Below are 19,415 nucleotides of genomic sequence, written 5' to 3' on the forward strand. Positions count from 1 at the left end.
TCGTAATTGGGCGCGAATGTTGCGAACAATTTCCATAGCTTGACGTCTTGCGCATCAGTGAGCTTCGTTCATTTTAATAATGCTATTCTTGTTACACTAATGATATAAGAAATCGCATAGTGTATGATACTCACGTTTCTGTTAGTGAGTTAACGGGGCACACTGTAGGCAATAATTTGTTCAATTTTACGATGGTGGAAGCCAGGCCATGGCAGGAACGTCAAATCGGCGCAAACCTTCTGGGAGGCCCTGAGCATTTCGGTTAGAGAGAGACTCTGGTAATGGTACAAACTTGCCGTCTCGTAATGAAGAAATGGTGGTGCGTGGACGAGAGCTTTTTGGATAATAAAGTGTCCTGTCTCTGCTTCTCAATGAAATAAGAGGTGCTTGCTCTTACGTATTGTAACATTATTGTGGTCCATCTCTGTCTTTCGGGAATATTCTACCGCGTAAACGCAGGTAAATACATTAAAACCCTAGGCAGCACTGCGCTCATTGATGAAGTCTTTGCGTAGCAGGGTGCATATACCATGCCACCGATGCAATTTTATTTCATTTTATTGGGCTCACTGATAAACATATGAACTCATTTTTCTGGACAATACTTTGCGTAGAAGGCGTGAGGGCCATATGAGCGTTCAATACAAGTGTTTGACGTCTGCTGCGTAGCTGTGGGCCGTGAAAGCACCTAAGAACAGCTTCATCCTACTAGAATGCATGGGGCCATTATAAACCCTTTCATGTTGATTTCATGTTTCGACGTCCCCGTCACGAGTGGTGAATAAATCAGAGCTTGAAATGGGGCTAGTTGGTTTCTTACTCGGAACATTGCTGGCGCTAGGCAGGACAATGATTAAATCGCTATACTTACGTCAAGTGCGTAAAGTTATTGATACTCCCGTCATGCCAGGGAGAATCATGGGGGCCGATTTGTTTTGATACATTCGCACTATTACGCAGTATACTGCAGTACCCTTTGCTGCAAAAGGACATCTGCGTGGCAGTTTCCACAGGGCCGCTAACTTTTTTTTGTGCTCTCATTACGGTCGGATCCTTTGGCAATACAAAGCGTGTTTTGGGCGCCCTAAATAGGCAGGCAAAGTAACCTTTCACGCCGCCAATATCGGGGTGGTGGGGGGGGTCTTCTTCTGGGATCACGCGGCGTTAGCCTGGCTGGATATGCCGGCAATCGCTCTGCCCAAGCTCCCCCTAATTGGCCAATGGTAGTGGCCTTTTACCACAGGTTTGCCGGCTCCGTCTCCTCAAGGAAGCTTAGGAGGAGGCGTGACAGGTTTCTTTGCAGCATCCAATGTCACCTTGGAAATAAGATCTGGTCCAGAGTGTTGTGTGGGGCTGCCAGCTTTCCAATCGCAAGAGAGCATTGCAGTCCGCTCTACATCATGCTCTGGGCAACACATTCCGTAGTGGTGTAACTCCCCTATCACTGCACATGACGAACACAGAGGCGATCGCACGAGGCCCACCTCCAATAGCCATGTAGTGGTCTTCGCTGAGCCCATTCGGATGCGGTACAGCCATCTTGCTCCTGTCTTGTAAGCTCCTTTGTGACACAAGGCTGGTGATAGGGATTTCCAAGAGACTTGAAATGTTCGGCCACTGTTCGCCTGAAGTCGTTCCAGTGATTGGAGTAAACTTTAACTGTCGGTCCAATTGCAGCACACCCCGTGCCAACTGATCAGCGGTCTGGTTTCCCTTGATGCCAACATGGCATGAAATACATTGAAACCGCACATAAAACCCTTCGTTCTGAGTTCTTGCACAAGCCGTAAGGAACGCTGACAGTCCTTTTTCGTGGGTATCCCACGCAGCAAAAGTTGTAGTGCTGCTTTTGAGTCAGTCAGAACTACAAGTTCCTGTGGCTTACATGACATCAGTTTTATCAAAGTAGACGATACCACATGATTCGGTGGACGACACCACATGATCCAGGCGTGCTGCCCAGGAAACCCGGGCATCAGGAATGACTTACGCTGCTGCACTAATCCCTCTGTACGGATCGACTGAGCCATCCGTAAAAATCTGAGGGTGATTGGGATAAGTGTTCTCCAAAAGTTCAAGAACCAAAATCTGGCTGCTTCCACTGGCGTGTTTCGCTTGACTCTCATGTGAGGGACATGTAGCTGACACTGCAAGCTCTCATACGACCATGGCAGCATTGAGATGGGAAGTTTCTCCGGCCACTGATGGCACAATATTCTCAGAGTGTTAGGAGCAGTGTGGGCATGAGAGGCCGTCCTTGATCGAAGCCACCGTATTATTGCTCTTCCAGCACTGGTTTCCCAAAGACGCATTGCCGGAGTCAGTAACCTCTGTGACACCATAAAGCGGAGTGTAGCAGTCTGGCTTTCCCGTATTACCTGCTCGTTTGCCGGTCCTTGAGGAACTCCAATTGCTATCCGCAGGTCTTTCCTATGCCACGCTTCGAGGCGCTCATACTGGGAATATGAAGCGGAGATCAGAGGCAAGTGGTAAAGAATGCGACTCACAATCAGAGCTGAGTGCAGCATAATCATGCACACCTGGTGATTCCGCCACATAGTTCCAGCAATCCTCCTAAGAATGTTCACACGGGGAAGCAGAGCCGAAACGAGTCATATCGACTGTCTGTAGCCACTAAAACTGTTGTCGAAGGTGACGCTAAGGAACCGCAAGTGAGTGGCTTGACGCATAGACAGCCTGCCCAATGTTAAATTAACCCGGGCGGACCATCGATTGATCCCAGGGAAAATAACAAAGGACGAGGTTTTGGCCCAGAGCGTCAGACCAACGGAGGACAAATATTTCTGCCTGGTGTGATCATTCCGTTGAGCCATCACTGCCAGTCGCTTATGATGATATCCGGACAACCAGATGCAAACATCATCCGCGTACACGGATATTTGAGCTCGTTGTCGAACTTCTTCTACTGCTGCAGGTAGCCCAGCCATAGCCACATTGACAAGAAAAGGAAAAAACGCTACCCTGGGGAACCCCTCTCGAGACGCTTCTTTTTTCGCTTAGCACATTGCCCAACCGTACTTCCATTTGCCCTTCGGTGATGAAGCCGTGAATGAATCGAGGAAGGTTTCCTGACACCCCCATTGCATGTAGTCTGTCTACTATTGCTTTTCTCCGGACAAAGCCAGAGGACTTGGAAACGTCAAAAACAGAGCTATAGTTGAACGTTCATGCACTTAGTTATGTTTGACATGACTGTTAAAGTCCAGAACACTATCCTGGGCGCATAAGCGTCGTCGGAACCCAGTCATGCAGTATGGTAGTTTTTACAACGATCTAGCCACCAGGTTCGTCTCGCAGAAACCAGTTTTTTCATCAACTTCGCAGACAAGATTTGAGAGAAACTGGCCGGTATGAAGACACCACCGTTCGGTCCTTTCCAGATTTAAGAACAGGCACTACCCAGGCGAGTTTCCACGAAGAAGGAATGGCACCAACCTCCCAAATGTGGTTGAAGTACCAAAGGAGATCGTGTTAGCGTTCCGTAGGCAAATTAGGAAGCATTTGACTGGTGATTTTATCAGGCCCTGGTGAGCATCACCTCCGTAAGGAACTCAGCCCGCTCTGGAACTCCCAAAGCGTGAATGGGCATCCAACGCTGAGGAGGACCTGGAGGCTAACGGGGAAGGCAGTCCTATATACATGGTGTAAGTGTACGCGTCCGCAAATCCCTCAGTCAATTGGGAGATCGTCACATTCTTCCGTAATGCCAAGGCTGCAAACGGCCTTATCGAACGTGACTGTCCAGACAACGAGTCTACAATGCTCCAAATTCGAGGCACTGGGGTGAATACGCTTTAGGAAGAGCCAACCGCAGCGCATTGGGAGCGCCCTAATCTGATTGTATAGCGCCGGATTGCGCAGTCTATACTGTTGAAGGTGGTTTTCAGCGTTGGATGACCCTTTCGTCGCTTAGGCTGCCAGAGTGCTCTTCGCCTGGCGGCACACTGGTTCTTCAACTTCAAATCTGGCGCTGAGAAGTGGCATGAGAGCCTACAGATTGTTGTTGCCTTCTCTTTACTTGCTGACATATCGTTAAACAGGTCATATGATACAGCACTAAGGCCTTCTCTATATCGGTCCCAATTGACCACAGGGGCAATTTTCACTTCGCTGTGGTGGAAGCCAGCAGCGCTAATAAAGATGGGAAAGTGGTCGCTGCCCATGTGGTCGGGCGCTGTGCAACATTGAATCTGGATATCACTTGTATGGAGAGTGAGATCAATTGGGCTTGCCGATGCAGGTGTTCGGAAAAATCTAGGAGCCCCATCATTCGCAACACACGGCTGCAAGTGGTGAATTACGTCGAAAAGATGTTGGCCCCTCGCATCCGTCTTTCCGTCGCCCCACAGATAATGATGGGCATTGAAATTCCCACAGATGATCATAGGGGCGGGGCAGTGATTACAAGAGAACTCTGCAGTCGATGGGTCTATCTGGGGACAAAATAAGCAACACTAATCCTATTCTTGCCCTATTCTTGCCCAGCAGTGAGCTCACCGCAACCACTTTCGCTAATTACGAGCCAAGATCTCTAACCGGCAAAGAAAAATGAGTGACCTCACGCCGTGCGTACAGTGTGGCACAGCCATGCGGAAATGCTTGGAGACTCGGATTTTTGTGAGCCACATAGCCAGGTATTGATCTTCTGCCAGGTAGTCCAGCTTCCAACTAAGCCAGAATAGTGATTGGAGTGTCGTTAACAAAAACATTAGTTCTGCCAAGGGGCATGCTATGCCAGCACAGTTCCATTGCATGATAAGAGGCACCTTTCGTCGTAGTTTTGTGAAGCTACGTCCCACGGACACCATATTGTTGTTGCAGGAATGGACCCAAAGATCATACAATGACTGGCTCTAATACAAGCACTGTATCAAGAATGAGCTTGGTCGTGCCAGGAGCCATTGAGGCGAAATACGACCGCAAGGCTGCGAGAGAGCGTATAGTTTCAACGACGTTTCCAGTCCTTGGCACGTCCTGTCTGTTACGGCTCTCTTTCAAGGCTTGAGAGTAGTGAGCTCTTCCACACTGCCTAGTCTCTACGTCCTGAGGTGGCTTCTGGGAAGATTCAGCCTCACTGGGAGTAGCTGGTGGCGTGGCTAATGCTGAGGATGGTGAAGCTCGTGCACTTTCTTTTTTTTGGTAGGTTTTAAAGGTGGCAATGCTGGAAACTGTTCTTAATCGGATGGCTTCGGCGCTGTTGGAGGAGGTTCCGGCACAGAGATGAACGCCCTCTATCAATGTAATGTACTCACTCTAAATGGGCGTCCACTACAGCTCGCGGGATGACCACCACCGCATTTTGCACAAGAAACCCTTTCTTTACAGTCCACAAAATCGTGTGAATGCCCGCTACACTTGCAGCACTGTTCAACTCTACAGAATTTCAAAATATAGCCGTAACGTTGGCACTTAAAACAGCGTGGAGGTGACTCCGTATAATCGGCAACTTCGTGTCTCGTGAAGCCAAGATTAATCTTCGCCAGACTTTCCGAGTTCGGGGGAAATGTCAGCACAACCGCGTTGATCGGGAAGATTTTCCACTTATCTGGCGAAGAATGGTCTCGACGCTTAATGCGCCTCACATGGAGGACCTCCTGCTGCCAAGAAAAAGAAAACGCTTGCTGACCGATTCCTGCCCGGTTCAGCTCTATTCTTTTGATTATTTCTCGTTTATCCTGCCAAGATTTCCGCAAGAACTGCGGTCTCCTCACGGCGGTATAGTTCCTATGCATCGCATGGGATTCTTTTGGAGACATCCTCTTTGAGGAGGTCGCGAGATTGAGTGAAGACAACGGTGGTGGCACCATGGCTCTCACCGGAGAAAAGTGCTCGGAAGCGTCATCGGTGAGCCACCGTGAAAGCGACGTAACCAGTGTGACAACGGCGATTTCACTACCACTACTTCCGCCAGGGGACAACCCTCAATTACCTGCGGGAGTGATGACACCGCTGCGGAGATGGACGACGTAAACAAGGAGGGCTTCAAGGTGGTCAGCCATCGGAAGCAGTGAACTGTCGGCATACACTTTTTGTTATCCCCCGCAGCAACTAGCAAAGATCTGAGGCGTGAAATCACAATTGTCCTTTTTTCTGCTGTTTCGGCTGTGCTGGGCAAACCACCCAACCGCAGTGGTTTCACTGGAACAGGCGCCTTACTACTTGATGTGACCTCTGAAGAAGTGAACGCCCTTTTCAGATGCGACCGTTTGAGTGGTGTTGCGGTACCTGCCCAACTACTGCCCTCTTATATGCAGAACATATGCATTATTAGAGGCTGTCCAAGTGGCACACGGAAGTTCCCACGTGGCTCCTCACCTATCTAAGGCCCCCAATGTCGCAAATGTAAGCACTATGTATTTTCACATGAATAAAAATATTTTGACATGAAGACGTGCGCGGCGTGTATCTACGACAAGAAAACTAAAAAGATTATTGTTGATGTTTGCACAAAGGCTCCAACTGTTCCAATAAGGGTTCCAATAAAACGAAAAGGCCGTAGCTTTACGGGCAATTACTATCAATCAACGCCGTTTCCTTTAGGGGAAATGCTTTACTCCTTTAGAAAATATCGGTTGCGAATGAATATCCTACTCTAGCTGGAGTGATAACGTGCTCTACTTTTATTTCAGGTCGGCAACGAATACTTCCAGAGTGTAACATGACGGGTAGGGAACACCTTTCTTTTGGCAAGTACTTCTCTTAAACGTTTTTTGTGTTCCTGAACTAAGGTGCCAATCTGACTACATTAGACTTACCCACTCTTCCATGTCTTGTCAATCCACACGACAGCACCCGGAGAGGAAAATACCGTAAGCATCCAACGAATGTGCATTAGTAATAAATATATTACATATCAAGACAGCGTCGAGTATTGCAAACAACTCAACATGACTCTACTATCTGAGCGAATTTTGTCCGGCGAAGAGGAGATGCTCTTATTGACGAAATACAAGGGCCACCATATATGGGTCGTTCCAACAGGGGGGTAAGATACATTTTTTTAACCTAAGAAAGATATGGTGGTTTCAGCGTATACGTGCTTTGACATTTTTTGGAGCGTCCCGCTCAGTTACAAGCTGATCAGTGGGGGACATATTTGCGTGTGCTCTCCGATGTGTATTGAAACAAAGTGTATAAAATAGGTGACCAACGTAAAGAGAAACGCTTACGCCCTCTTAAGGACAGGACCAAAGGATGTGACCAAAGAAGGGATCAAAGAAGGCACCAAATGATGTATGTACGTTGCGGCCAAATATATAAATGCCCAATATAGGCTGAAACAGTGGGAGAAATAATTCATAAAGAAAATATGGTCATATGTTGCAGGGAACCAAAAACAAGCCATGAAAAACGAACACATTTATGGTTATTATGGCTTTATATCTATTCACAGTGGACAAACGTTTCATAGGTTAGAGTGAATACGATTATAACTGCGAAAAAAGAATTGAATACCTTCTATTTTGCCGAGATTCACCAGCCCAAACTAAACTACAATCCACTCTATAAAACAATTTTCTGCGGATATGGTGGAACACGAAACGTGGAGGACTTTGCAAGTATCCAAAAAAGGAAAAAGACTGTTAGAGAGACAGACAGAGAGAGAGAGAGAGAGAGATTGCGTTTAATGCGGTAGGGAGGTGCTACGTCAAGGATGGAAGTGGCAGTTGAAGGTTGAATGTTTCTGGCTTGCACATCATGCACACGCACAGTTCAAACCGATACTGGCGGGGTCGTTGCAGAAGGGACATCGAGGTGGCAGATGGGGGTGTACAATAGCGGGACTATTTATTTGCGGAGTATAAAATAGTAATATACGAAAATTTCCGCTCATCCAGGGAGTGAGAGCCATGATGTTAAAATCCCAGTCTCACTAAGGGCCCTTCAGCTGTGTGCTTTTTTTTCGTTTTTGTACCGTAGAAGCTGTATGGCCTAAGGAAATGACTCAGGACATAGAGGATCCGAGTTGGTAGCAGGGGAGGCGTAGAGGTATACACACACGTCCACCCGACTGGGCTGTCTGGTCACCCGGTGATGACTCCGCGTGTTAGGCGACCAGTCAATGCTAAGGTAAATTTTGTTACATTTTAGGTTGAACCTCTCATAGAGTATTTTGTTGACGATGGTATTGGTCAACGTGGGACTTTTTAGATGCTTTGTTGTTTCGAAGGAGTCCTTTAGGATGCATATCTGGGAAGAGACGGAGAACTGAAAGTCCAACATGACGAAGTATAACGCTTGAATGATAGCATGGGGATCCGCTTCCGAGATGTTAACACAACGAGTATTAAGCGTTCTTTGCCTTAGATGGAAATGCCATCACGTGATGCCATGCGGGACCAACTTGTGGAGGAGCTATGCTTGCGTCGGTTTAAATACAGATTTCGTTGGGCGCTTACTCTTTCGACGCCGTTGATGTGGAAGTGCGGAAAGAGCGGGCATTAAAAGGGGCGGGGCGGGTGGACGTAGAGTCCATGACAGAACGTCGACTCGAGGAAGCCGGAGGCGGTGAGATGTCGTGGGGTTGTAGGAGCTTGAGCTTGTCCCAGATGATGAGCGAGACAACTTTATTAAGAGTTTTATTTAGTAGCTCTTATGTGATATTTTTCAAGGAGGGAAGAGCAACTGCAGGTTGAAGGTTCTCCAGATAATTATGTTTTGATAGCCCACTAATTGTGCGAAGGGTGGCCCTGTGCAGGTTTTCAGGTGTCCTCTTGTGTGTTTTTAAGGTTGTACGATTGGGCTTGCGAAACTAATGGTACTGATGGCGAGAGCGACTGCTAATGCTTGAATAGCCTTCAGTTTTTCTCAACAAAATTTGTTCGGGATGGCTTGTGCAGCACGTTGAATTTTTTTGTTATTTTTTTCAGTAGCTGTAGCCACATGGACGGGCTATTTCTGTGCACGATTGGGATTTCGAGTAAGCGAGCGGGTTGAAAACTGGTGGTTATAGGATACCGGCGTGAAAAGTGTTTGGTAAAGTAAATTGCATAGTTGGTTTGTGGCCACGTACGGTTGAGAATTCGATTCTTTTGTTGCTAATTTTAGACCACGAGGGGCGAATGAGCATTGAAGCCTATTTTTGGTGGCTTGGAGTTTGGTTTTTATGTCTTTGGGGCATGAAAAGTTTTTTTGATTCAGTCTGTGTGGTTAGGTCCTCGGCATATATTTGTAAGTGCGCAGCAGAGTCAAATTTCGAGATTTCGATCTACCCTAACCATGGCGAGGTTAAACATAATCGGGGACAGTATGGGTTCATGAGGCACTCCGCGGTGACGGTAGTATGTGCGAGGAGTACAGCCTGGGGGAGATACATGAATTCGGATTGGCAGAGCGTTCAGAGAATTGCGAATCCGGATTTGAGCACGGGTGCCTGGGTAGGCGTGCGTCAGTTGCTCTTGTATGACGGATTGGTTGACGGGATCAAAAACGTTTCGAACGTCAACTAGTAAGATCAGCTCGGAGGAGAGTGGTTATTATGGGTAATATTTCTCGCTCGGCGCTCGGCGTGGTGCTCAGGTATGGGCGGAAGCCAAACAGCGTCTAGAAAGAGTAACGTTGGACATATTCCATGTAATTCGTGATGCGATTTCCATTTTGCAGAAGGCAGGAGTAAGCGAGATGAAGCGGAGGTTGAGAAGATCCGTTGGTCCGGTAGCAGGATTCTTGTGTTGAGGAACAGAAAAAATGACAGTTAACTTAAGGTGCTCAGTACGCTCACCAGTTTCCCAGCAGTGCTAACATGGTGAGTTAAGAGAAAAGGGGGCGTTTGTAAGTTGCAGAGTTGTTTCCAGGTGGTGCCGTCATGTCCTATGGAAGATTTGGGTTTATGTTAATGAATGATATTGTTGAGTTTAGTGAAGGTGAAGGGAAGGAAGAGATCGTCCTGCGTTGAGGAGTAGGGTATGTAAAAAAAAGGGGGAGGAGATTCAGTTGGCCATGCGAGAAGAAAGCCATAATAATATTGTTTTCAACGGTACCAGGGCCTTTAGTGGGAGTAGGAGTAGCAAAAACCGGAAGTGGCTGTTTTTTCCGGTTTAAGGCTTTGCTGAATCTTGCATAGATCCCGAAGACCTTTTTCATAGTCGAGTGTTGTACAGATATTGGTCTAGTGGTTATTAGAAACGCAACATTGATATAACGTGATAAGTTTACACTGGGGCGCTGGCGGACAATGAATTATTTATTTGGTTTCGTTGGTATTGTGGTACAATTGCGTGAGGTCATGTAGTTTTTCTAGAGTTGTGTGAGATGGACATTGAGAGCAGTTGTGTCTGACGAGCAATCGATTACTTCGGCTTCTTGTTGGGTACATGTTCGAAAAATATTCATCAAATGATCATCAAAGGATGCGGGGGATTTTGGACCAATATGGTTTCCGTAAATGTCCCTGTACAACCGTGACAGTATATGCTTGGTGTGCGTCACGTTGCCGTGAAACGTTGGAAGAAGGGAACGTAATCACTACTCCACGTTGTAGACTATGGGGAGAGGTTCTTCGTGAGAACAGGCGTTGTCAGGAGAGGTCCGGCATGGTGTCTTCCTAAGATTTATGAAGTGTAATTTTAGTCTTTTGGAAAGGTTTATTGAAAAGAATGAACTTGTGGAGAACCGGGGTGTCCTCGAGAGAACTTCCTCGAGCCGATATACTGGTCTAATCTAATTGCGGAAACGGGCAATGAAGTCAGCAAGAGTGAGAATTGAAATATTTGAGTGACGCGTGATGAGAGCCGGGATCCCGGCAAACTCACAAAAACGTGAGGCAGTGTCGATAGCTGGTATAAGGCTGAGAAAAGAACCATTTCTCGGCTGTGCGGACGCGTGTGAGAACTGCAACGACTTTGCTATTACAGTACGAGCACTCAAAGGGAATGATGCAGGAGGTACGTAGATAGTGATTTGCTACTGTATAGGAATGGCGCCCTATCCGCGGGTGACAGCTGATTTTACGTTTTAGCCACCACGCGTACTTACGTAACAGATGGGTTTCTGTGCGTGTAACCGAGGATTGTCAGTGTTCTATATGTTTCTTTGATTAGAATAAAAGAAGTTTGGATGTGCTTCAGCCTCATCAGATATATAGTGGCTTAGGGCCAAAAAATGCGCCGTTTTTCTGCAGTGCCGTTATTGAGACAGTTATGAGACAAACTACGGAAGCGGAGGTGGGATCTTTCTCTGGGGCTCTTTGGCCCACTCGGGGTTAAAGGCGCAGTATCCCGGAGAATCGCCAGTATGCGGATGCTCATCTTCGAAGCAAAGTTGTATCGATGAATGAAATTGAATATATTTTAAGTGTATAAAAATATATCAAGGAGTTTAATAAATAGGGCAAATCATCTTGGCTGTGAATGGAATCCCTCGCTCAATATTGTCACGAAGACAAGGACGATGCAGTGGTGTTGAATGAGAAACACGTTTATTGGAGCGAACTTGTGCTCCCCTAACAACTCAAAAGAATACAGAGGCGGCGAAGCAGCGGTCAACAAAGTGACTTGCACAGGCGAGTGTCGTCGAATCGAATGCCCCGGCGTCCGCACTGCAGGATTTTTATCTTTTGGCGCGCGTGGTTCTCGAAACGTCGATTCCCATCGAGAACTTAGTAGATCCAAGAAGATTATTCTGGGCTGTTCACGTTAGATCGGAATGCTCTCCCTATCACAACAGATAACACATGCGGCACAGAAAGAAAGAATAGAACACGCGCTTCCCTTGGCGCAGAGATAACACAGACCGGCGCAGCCGGGCAGTAAAAGCAAAACACAAATAAACAAACCCAATGTATGGTTCGGGGCATTACCCCCCCTCTAAGAGTGCATCGACCCGATGCTAACATAAGCGACAGTCCGAACAAATGAAAATAAAAGTTCGTCATCGTCCGTAGAAAGGTTTTAAGCGAACCAGGTGGACGACTTCAGGCCGCGTGCGTCGTCGTGATGTGCCGGAGTCACCGTCGGGGATCACTTCGTAGGTAAGTTGGCCGACAGGTCGCAGAATCTGGTATGGTCCGAAATACCGTCGCAGAAGTTTCTCGCTCAGTCTGCGTAGTCGGATGGGAGTCCAAACCCACACACGATCCCCTGGTTGGTACTCGGCGTCTCGGCGTCGGAGGTTGTAGCGGCCCGCATCCACCAGCTGCTGGTCCGTTACACGAGCTCGAGCGAGCTGGCGGGCCTCCTCCGCACGTTGAAGGTATCCGTGGACGTCGGCGTTGAGGTCGTCGTCTTCTACGTGCGGAAGCATGGCGTCGAGCATCGTAGTCGGCCTTCTACCGTAGACAAGCTCGAACGGCGTCAGCTGTGTTGTCTCCTGGATAGCCGTGTTTTACGCAAACGTGACATACGGGAGCACTTCGTCCCAAGTCTTATGTTCAACGTCAACGTACATTGACAGCATATCTGCGATTGTCTGGCTCAGACGTTCTGTTAGTCCGTTCGTTTGGGGGTGGTACGCCGTCGTTCTTCGGTGATCCGTGTTGCTGTAGCGTAATACTCCTTGCATCAGCTCCGCAGTAAATGCCGTTCCGCGGTCTGTGATTATGACTTCCGGGGCTCCATGTCGCAGCACAACTTGGCTTATAAAGAACTTCACCACTTCTTGTGCAGTCCCCCTCGGAAGAGCGGCGGTCTCTGCGTAGCGCGTCATGTAGTCTGTCGCTACGACAATCCACTTGTTCTGTGATCGTGACGTAGGGAACGGGCCTAAAAGGTCCATTCCAATCTGTTGAAATGGTCTCGATGGAACGGCGATCGGTTGCAGAAGTCCGGCGGGTCTTGTCGGCGGCGTTTTTCTACGCTGGCAGTCACGGCAGCTCCTGACGTAGTGGGTGACGTCAGAGGTAAGGCCGGGCCAGTAGTACCTCGCCTTGATTTTTCCAATAGTGCGGGCTGTGCCCAGATGTTCAGAAGACGGGTCGTCGTGGCACGCTTCCAAAATTTCGTCACGAAGGTCCGCGGGGATGACGAGAAGGTAATTCGCTCTTGTTCCGGGGCTGAAATTCTTCTTCACAAGGACGGAGTTTCTCAGGCTGAATGCTGGTAAGCTGCGTTTGAAGGTCCTAGGAACGGCAACGTTGCATCCCTCGATGTACTCGATTATGACACGTAAGTCGGGGTCGGCACGCTGCTGGGCAGCTAGGTCGCTCTCCGTCACGATCCCGAAGAACGCGCTGTCTTCATCAGGGTCTTGTGGTGGTGGGTCGACGGGGGCGCGGGACAAGCAGTCGGCGTCAGAGTGCTTCCTGCCGGATTTATAAACGACTGTAACGTCGAACTCCTGCAGGCGCAAGCTCCACCGCCCAAGACGGCCAGAGGGGTCCTTCAAATTGGCGAGCCAACACAGCGCATGGTGGTCTGTTACAACCTTGAATGGCCTTCCATACACATATGGGCGAAATTTTGAAATCGCCCAAATAATAGCCAGGCACTCTTTCTCAGAAGCAGAATAGTTTTTCTCCTCCTTCGACAGACCACGGCTAGCATAGGCGATTACCCTTTCGCAGCCGCTTTGCTTTTGGACAAGGACGGCACCCAAGCCTATATCACTGGCGTCCGTATGCATTTCCGTTTCGGCATTTCCGTCGAACTGAGCGAGCACGGGCGGGCTTTGCAGGCGTTTCTGCAGCTCGCCGAATGCTTTTTCTTGGTCGTTTTCCCAGCTGAAAGGGGTGCTTTCTTTCGTCAAGCGCGTGAGTGGCTCTGCAATGCGTGCGAAGTTTGCGACGAAGCGCCGGTAGTATGCGCACAGCCCGAGAAATCTCCTCACGCCCTTCTTGTCTTTCGGCCTTGGGAAGTTCGCAATGGCTGAAGTTTTTGCCGGGTCAAGTATGACTCCAGCGGCGTTGACGACGTGGCCCAAGAACTTGAGTTTACGGTACGCGAAACGGCACTTTTCAGGCTTCAGCGTCAACCCCGACGTACGAATGGCCTCGAGTACAGACTCCAACCTTGCAAGGTGTTCGTCGAAAGTCGGGGCGAATACCACTACGTCGTCGAGGTATACGAGGCAGGTGTGCCACTTAAGGCCAGCTAGCACAGTGTCCATGACTCTTTGAAACGTCGCTGGTGCTGTGCACAGCCCAAACGGCATCACCTTGAACTCGTATAGGCCGTCTGGGGTTATAAATGCAGTCTTCTCTCGGTCTCTCTCGTCCACTTCAATTTGCCAGTAGCCGGTCTTCAGGTCCATCGATGAGAAGTACTTCGCGTGGCAAAGGTGGTCGAGGGCGTCGTCGATTCGGGGGAGGGGGTACACGTCCTTTTTCGTGATTTTGTTCAGTCGCCGGTAGTCAACGCAAAACCTTAATGTGCCGTCTTTTTTCTTTACGAGTACGACGGGCGCAGCCCAGGGGCTTTTCGATGGCTGTATAATGTCATCGCTCAGCATGTCGTCGACTTGAGTCCGGATGGCTTCCCGTTCGTGTGAAGAGACGCGGTACGGTGACTGTCGGGTAGGTCGGGCTCCATCTTCGGTTATTATTCGGTGCTTCGCTAGAGGGGTCTGACGTAGTTTTGCACTCGACGAAAAACATTCGCTATAGCGACGCAGCAAAGCCAATAATTTTTTCCGCTGTTCTTGCGGTAGCGCCGGATTCACGTCGAATGGCTGCGGGAGCTTGAATGTTTGTACGGGTGTGCGTTCAAAGTCGGCGACTGCGATCACATCACTTGCTTCTTGCGTTTCTTCGAGGAACGCAATTGCAGCTCCCTTGTTTAAATGCTGGTACTCTTCGGTGAAATTAGTGACCAAAACGTGAGATTGGCGTTGCTTAAAGTGCGCAATGCCTCTTGCGACGGAGACCCCGCGGTCGAGAAGCAACCTTCGATCACTCTCTACGATAGCGTCGATGTCAGAAGCAGCATCCTCACAGCAGACGGCGATCATCAAGCTTGCGCGGGGTGGCAGGGTGATGTGATCGTCGGCGATCCTGACAGCAGCACGGTGATCGGGGTTCGGCTGCGGCGTCGTGGAGTGATTGGAGGAAAATGTTATCGACTTGGTCTGCAGATCAATTATTGCGCCGTTGTCCGTCAAAAAGTCCATTCCGAGAATCACGTCGCGGGAGCAGTTAGGCAGAACGACGAACGCCGCAGGGTACGTTGTGCCGTCTATGGTGACGCGCGATGTGCACGTTCCACTTGGCGTCACGAGGTGGCCTCCTGCTGTGCGTATGTGCGGACCGTCCCATCTGGTCATAACTTTCTTCAGTTTAGACGCAAATGGTCCGCTCATTACCGAATAGTCAGCTCCCGTGTATACGAGGGCGACTACGTCAAAGCCGTCGATGGACACCTTGACGTCAGATGCAGTCGACCTCGAGTTCCGGGTTCGTCGGGGCGTCGTATCTCTGCTTGTACGTGTTGATGGTCGGGCACTGTGCATCGTCGTTGTCGTCGTCTTCTCAACGGACGTCTCGGTCAGGTCGGGTACGCGTCGCGCCGTGTAGCTGTCGTCGTGTTCGGGAGTCTCGTCAGGGTTAGGTCGGGTCGGCGGGATGAGGGCATGTCGTGAATCACTGTCTTCAGCGCGTCCTTGCGTCGTTTGAGGGTTTCTAGTTTTTCGCCGTAGAGCAACTTCACCTCCAGAAGTTGCCGCCTTTAGTTTCCCCCGCATGAGCTGGGGGACCTTCCACGGGCGAAGTCAGCGTTGCTACGGCGGTTCGGCGATTGGTAGGGGTAGGGCGACGGCGAACGGTTGAAACCCGCTGGGCCACGGCTGGTTTCAGATAGATACTCGTCGATCTCACGCGGTCGTTGGCCAGGGAGAGGGCGAGGAGCGTCGACGGAGAAACCACACAGTCCGAGTCTTTTGTATGGGCAGCGACGGTAAATGTGGTCGGCCTCTCCGCAGTGGTAGCACAGAGGACGGTTATCGGGAGTTCGCCATACGTCCGTCTTCCTCGGCGTCTGGTTTCGGGCTACCGGGGTCGGGCGGGTGACAGTGGGCGGCGGTACGGCGGGGCCTCTTGACGGCGTGTTGGAGCAGGGCGGGGTCGAAGAACAGCCGCGGAGTATGTCATAGCTTGTGGCTCTCGGGGTACCTCGGATGGCGTAGAAGTTCCCAACGCTTGTTGCACTTCTTCTCTAATCACGTCGGTGAGGGAAGCGACTTGGGGCTGCGGCGGCGTTGGGAGAAGTTTCCTCAGCTTCTCTCTCACTATTGCGCAGATAGTCTCGCGTAGGCTGTCGGCCGGGATCCGCGTGCTGCCAAAGTCGTTCGCATTGGCCGCGCCAACAAAGTTGCGGTCATACTGCTTGGCACGCATTTCGAGGGCTTTCCCAATGGTGCTGGCCTCGGTCACGAATTCGGCGACGGTTTTGGGCGGATTTCGGACAAGTCCAGCAAATAGTTCCTCCTTCACTCCGCGCATTAAGAAGTGCAACTTCTTTTCTTCCGTCATTTCGGGGTCCGCGCGGCGAAATAGCTGCTTCATCTCCTCAACGAAGATCACGACACCTTCGTTGGGGTGTTGCGTGCGCGTTTCCAACAAAAGGGCGGCTCTTTCTTTCCGCACGACGATAGTGAAGGTCTTAGTAAACTCGCTTTTGAACTGAGCCCAGTTTGTCAAGGAGCTCTCGTGGTTCTCGAACCAAGTGCGAGCCGAATCTTCCAAGTAAAAGAAAACCTGCCGGAACGTTTCTGCGTCATCCCACCTGTTGAATTTCCGGACGCGCTCCAGTTTCTCCGACCATTCTTCTCGGTCTTATGCGGGGGCTCCTCGGAACGATGGCGGTTCCCGGGGCTGCTGCATGACGATTGGCGACGTTGTTTCTTGCACCATGATGTTGGTTGCAGCCTTCCTTTTCTTGGGCCCTTCTGGCATCAAACCGAACTCGGGCGGTAAATCTTGCAGGCGGGGGCTGGCTCTTGTTGGACTGGCTTGGCGGCTTTTCGAGGTTGTAGTGGGCATGAAGGTTGCGTACCCAGCGCCTCCACCAGATGTCACGAAGACAAGGACGATGCAGTGGTGTTGAATGAGAAACACGTTTATTGGAGCGAACTTGTGCTCCCCTAACAACTCAAAAGAATACAGAGGCGGCGAAGCAGCGGTCAACAAACTGACTTGCACAGGCAGTCGTCGAATCGAAGGCAGTCGTTGAATTCGACGACACAGGAGTGTCGTCGAATCGAATGCCCCGGCGTCTGCACTGCAGGCTTTTTATCTTTTGGTGCGCGTGGTTCTGGAAACGTCGATTTGCATCGAGAACATAGTAGATCCAAGAAGATTATTCTGGGCTGTTCACGTTAGATCGGAATGCTCTCCCTATCACAACAGATAACACATGCGGCACAGAAAGAAAGAATGGAACACGCGCTTCCCTTGGCGCAGAGATAACACAGACCAGCGCAGCCGGGCGGTAAAAGCAAAACACAAATAAACAAACCCAATGTATGGTTCGCGGCAATATACTTTACTGGATTCATTGATGACAATGGCTTATTTGTGCTAGATCTAGGTCAAGTAAGCGGGCTCCCTATAGGAACACAGGAAGCAAGTGACAGAGAAATATCCTCTGAAGAAAGAGTACATTCAACTTTATATGAAAAATTAGATGGCAAACAAAACAGGCAGTTTACGGAGTAACTACAAATGATTTGCATAAAACTCGAATTTGAAGGTGCCATCGATAAAGCTAAGATATATATATGTGTACAACCGGACAAATACTGTAACTCATGAACACCTAAATGCTGTAGCTCATATTGGGAAATGCTAAATAAATGGGTTGTGATGCAAAAATTTCAATGCGACAATGTAAGTGCCTTCATAAAAACAGAGATAAGGAATTCAAGCTCGACAACCCATGAAAGAGAACATTTAGCCGAGAATCTAGTGTACTATAGAGACGACATCAGCATTTTTGGTGAAGAGTGCGACATTTATTTAACTGCTGACAAATAGTTTCACAAAGAAAGACAAATATGCCAACTGAAATTTTGGCCCTCTGTAGTCAGAAAAGGCGTTGTTCAGCGGCACTACTTACGCAGTGCCAAATCAATGTGGAAAAATTCGCTGAGTCAAAGAATACTATTGTATTGGACTGTGAGTAGACAAAGAAGATAGGGCGATAAGAAATTAAGAAGCCGAGAGGCTTCACGACTTCTCCATTCCCCGACATGGTTCTTTGCTGAGTATTGTGAATAGAGGAAGAAAAGACTGATGGAAGAGCTGGTCAGGAATGTAAAAAAACGTTGTCGTAGGCATGACTTGATTGCGGGCTTACACTCATTTGTTTGTTGCCTGATCTAACGTAACAAACGTTACGATTCTGAACTTAAGTCAATATATTTTGAATAACAAGAGAAAGTGTTTAGACCATGGCGCTGCTTTGATATATGTGTTATTGATGCTACAATATTCCTGACGATGTTCTAGGAGCTTGATCTCTCCACGAAAGTAATCTCGGTGCCATGTAGGCCTGAAAATCTAAGAAAACAGAAATCACGAGAAAAAGTACAAAATAAAAGAAAACCTCAACGCAGCAGCAATCAACCAAAGAAGCCTTGCTTGTATAACAAGTACGACGTAGTGCGAGCAAATTGAAAAGGCGCAATAGTTTCGGCCCTATTCTTGCGAATACAGAACGAACTCTAGCAAAAATGAAACATGCGATAACAAGTAGAAGTAACTGAAAGAACTTGAGGGTATTAGCAATTCGGCATGCCTTATTAAGCCATTAGCGATGCACTTCAAGCATATGTGGGCTGCGCGTCGCTTGAAGTTCTAGTGTACGCGGGTTAAGCATGTTTGAGAAGGTCCGAAGAACAAAATTTGAAGCAGTTCCTCGGAATGTGAAAGCTGATTAAGTGCGGCGGAGTGTTGCATTGTAGGGGTTATGGTGCTTTCTCCAGACTAGATTCAGTATGTGCCTGGCTTTGATGACAAGCGTAGTCAAGAGAGGGAGCCGCAGCCAATAAAAAGGCGTGTAAAGTGACAGAAAATTGAGTTTTAATCACTTTGGCGTAAATAACACAGCAATGTAAGCTATTTTTGTTACTTTTAATGTGTGCAGATTCAAGCCAAAGCACTGCAGCCACAGTGACCATATCGCAGCACAATTACCACCCCCAACAATTTGCATAAAAGTAACGTGTGCCTGTCTAGCGCAACTAGATAGACATAAGTTTCGTAACGGGAGCGACCTAGGCATGACGAAGAAGGGGGCAAGCGCTAACTTTTTGAGGCTTCTGTTTTTGGTGCCTGTCGCCGTCACGTCATCACCGAGGACTAGCTACGATGACAAGACAGGACCATAAAGTTGGTTGCAGCTAATATTTGAAATCGTACACGTGCAGTATTGAGATAAATGAATATGGAAGGTGCCTGGACGCTATGAATAAAATGACTACATGTCTAACCATGAAGTATGTATTCATCATCAACAGCCCACTATGTT

The 19,415-nt window shown here is 48.8% G+C and overlaps 1 protein-coding gene across 1 annotated transcript in view; it reads left to right on the plus strand.

Annotated features, from left to right (window-relative positions):
* LOC144139497 (uncharacterized) overlaps positions 1-19,415 on the plus strand; it is a 47,727-nt gene that overhangs the window by 24,166 nt on the left and 4,146 nt on the right. Inside the window, exon 4 of the mRNA XM_077671822.1 lies at positions 6,651-6,707. Within this exon, the coding sequence (XP_077527948.1) occupies positions 6,651-6,707 (57 nt within the window). The remainder of the gene's footprint in view (positions 1-6,650; positions 6,708-19,415) is intronic.

Source organism: Haemaphysalis longicornis, unplaced genomic scaffold (assembly GCF_048455015.1).
Source record: "Haemaphysalis longicornis isolate Haplotype H1 unplaced genomic scaffold, Haemaphysalis longicornis Haplotype H1 scaffold_5, whole genome shotgun sequence".
Classification (NCBI taxonomy): domain Eukaryota; kingdom Metazoa; phylum Arthropoda; class Arachnida; order Ixodida; family Ixodidae; genus Haemaphysalis; species Haemaphysalis longicornis.